A 1993-nucleotide genomic window follows, 5' to 3' on the forward strand; every position below is an offset into this window, starting at 1 on the left:
TCTTTTTTTTATAATAATAGCTTTAAAATTCCCATTTTTTCTTTTTGTCCTATATTGAAAATACTATGTAAAAATGTATTCATTTAAACAAAATGGACAATATAACCATGAACAAAAATTATAATATATAGTAACAATCAGAAAACTAGATGGAAGACAATCATGAGAAGCTAGATAAAAGTTTGTCTACTGAACATGAACATACAGGAACTGGAAGAAAGCAACAATTGAATATAAAAATAAGTACATTCATCCTTTTTATAAAAATTAGTGTCTACGCCCTTTTTATTTGCTCCCTATACTATTCCAACCATGTAATATATTGGGAATATTGTATCCCAACTTTTCTTCTGATTTCTCCAAAATTCTTAGAATTAATTTAGAATAAATAAATATATGTACATACATACGCATGTGCATACTTTTTAATACAATAAAAGTAAAATGCTTTATCTCAACATTCTCTTAGGGCACTTTTTCCAAGCCCCGGAACACCCAATGCAACCAATGGAACAAACCCAGTCTTAAGTCTCGCGCATTAGTAGAACAAGGTCCGGCCTATATTAATAAGTACTCTAAAATTAACGAATATTCAAAATTATGTCATATGCATGATGATTATCCAACATTTAATGAGGAAACATATTTCAGAAGAGATTTAGCAGCATTTAAATCAAAATGGGATAAAAGGACATCACAACCACTTCACAATTTAATTTCAAAGATTAAAAGTGCCCCAACAAATTTTTTAGATGAAAAACGTCGTTCTTCTGAAAAAGGGATAGAAAACAATGGTAAGGGCATAAACATTCCTAACGTAGTCACAAAAAAACCTGGGAGAGTGATAGAAGAACCCGTTGAAGTGATAGAATATCACGAAGCAACAACAGAAGACCCTGACGAAGAGAGCATATACTTTGACGCGGAGATAGACGAGCAGGAAATTTTGGATGAAGAAGAGCAACGCCTTAAAAACTATTTAGATTCCTATCTGGAGGATGAAATACACTTAAAAAATATTCATAAATTTATACAAGAAACCGAAGAATGTACTAGGAAATATAAAAAAAAAAAGTATGATTTTTTTAAAAATATTATAGCCCTTAGGAAAAGATTCAAAAAAATTATTAATAGCATTAAACATCGTTTGGTGAAACACATGACATATAGGAAACATCACCTCATTAAACTGCTAATATTTACTATCAACTGGTTCTTTTCCAAATTGCTTCCGTGACAATCTAACTCTAAAGAAAAATTAAAATATCCGAAAAAAATCCGCTATATATATATACACAGACAAATTTCTTATGCTGCATGCTTTACTTCGTCGCAGATCAGTGTGCATTCAAACCCAACCTATACGCATATTTAAGCCTTTTCTTAACGTATCTTTTTTTTAATGTTTTATCAGTTTGCGAAAAATAATATGTTTTTTTATAATATAAATTAACCCTCTTGAAATTGTTTTGTGATTAATAAATTAGCACAATGGGTGAATCCTACCTTTACATTTGTCCTCAAAGGATATTGCTATTTTAACAAAAAAATGGATTTTAAAACTTACAAATTTGAAAAAGAAATCAAGATGTTGTGCTATGCGCCCTATAAATTACCCATTAATAGAATAGTCGTTACAGTAAAGCTAAGTTTTTATGGGTTAAATAGAATTTTATATTTGGAAATAAAAAGAAAACCATGAAAAACAATGCGGTGAGGAAAACTCAGTGAAACTATGCGAAGTAACATAACAAAATTAACTAAAATGTACCGTAAAAGAATGGCATGCAGTAGTTTGGATCATATGCAATACTTAACCTTCCGATATAAACAAGTATAGATAATCATCACTTTTTTTATATTAAAAAACTGATTGTAACATTGGAATAAAAAAAAAAAAAAGAAGTAATGTATAGTATGTATACAAATATACATGTAATCCGAAAAATACATATTTAAAAAAAATTAAATAATATTATATCTTCACGTAGCA

The 1993-nt window shown here is 28.9% G+C and overlaps 1 protein-coding gene across 1 annotated transcript; it reads left to right on the forward strand.

Annotated features, from left to right (window-relative positions):
• Window positions 1-149: 149 nt before the first annotated feature.
• On the forward strand, window positions 150-1237 carry PCYB_141080 (hypothetical protein; the record flags this gene model as incomplete). The annotated part of the gene is made up of 2 exons (XM_004224580.1): window positions 150-314; window positions 470-1237. 2 exons carry the CDS (start codon window positions 150-152, stop codon window positions 1235-1237), a joined length of 933 nt encoding a protein of 310 aa, XP_004224628.1.
• Between the last annotated feature and the right edge of the window lie 756 nt (window positions 1238-1993).

This window comes from Plasmodium cynomolgi, chromosome 14 (genome assembly GCF_000321355.1).
Source record: "Plasmodium cynomolgi strain B DNA, chromosome 14, whole genome shotgun sequence".
In the NCBI taxonomy this organism is placed as follows: Eukaryota; Apicomplexa; class Aconoidasida; order Haemosporida; family Plasmodiidae; genus Plasmodium; species Plasmodium cynomolgi.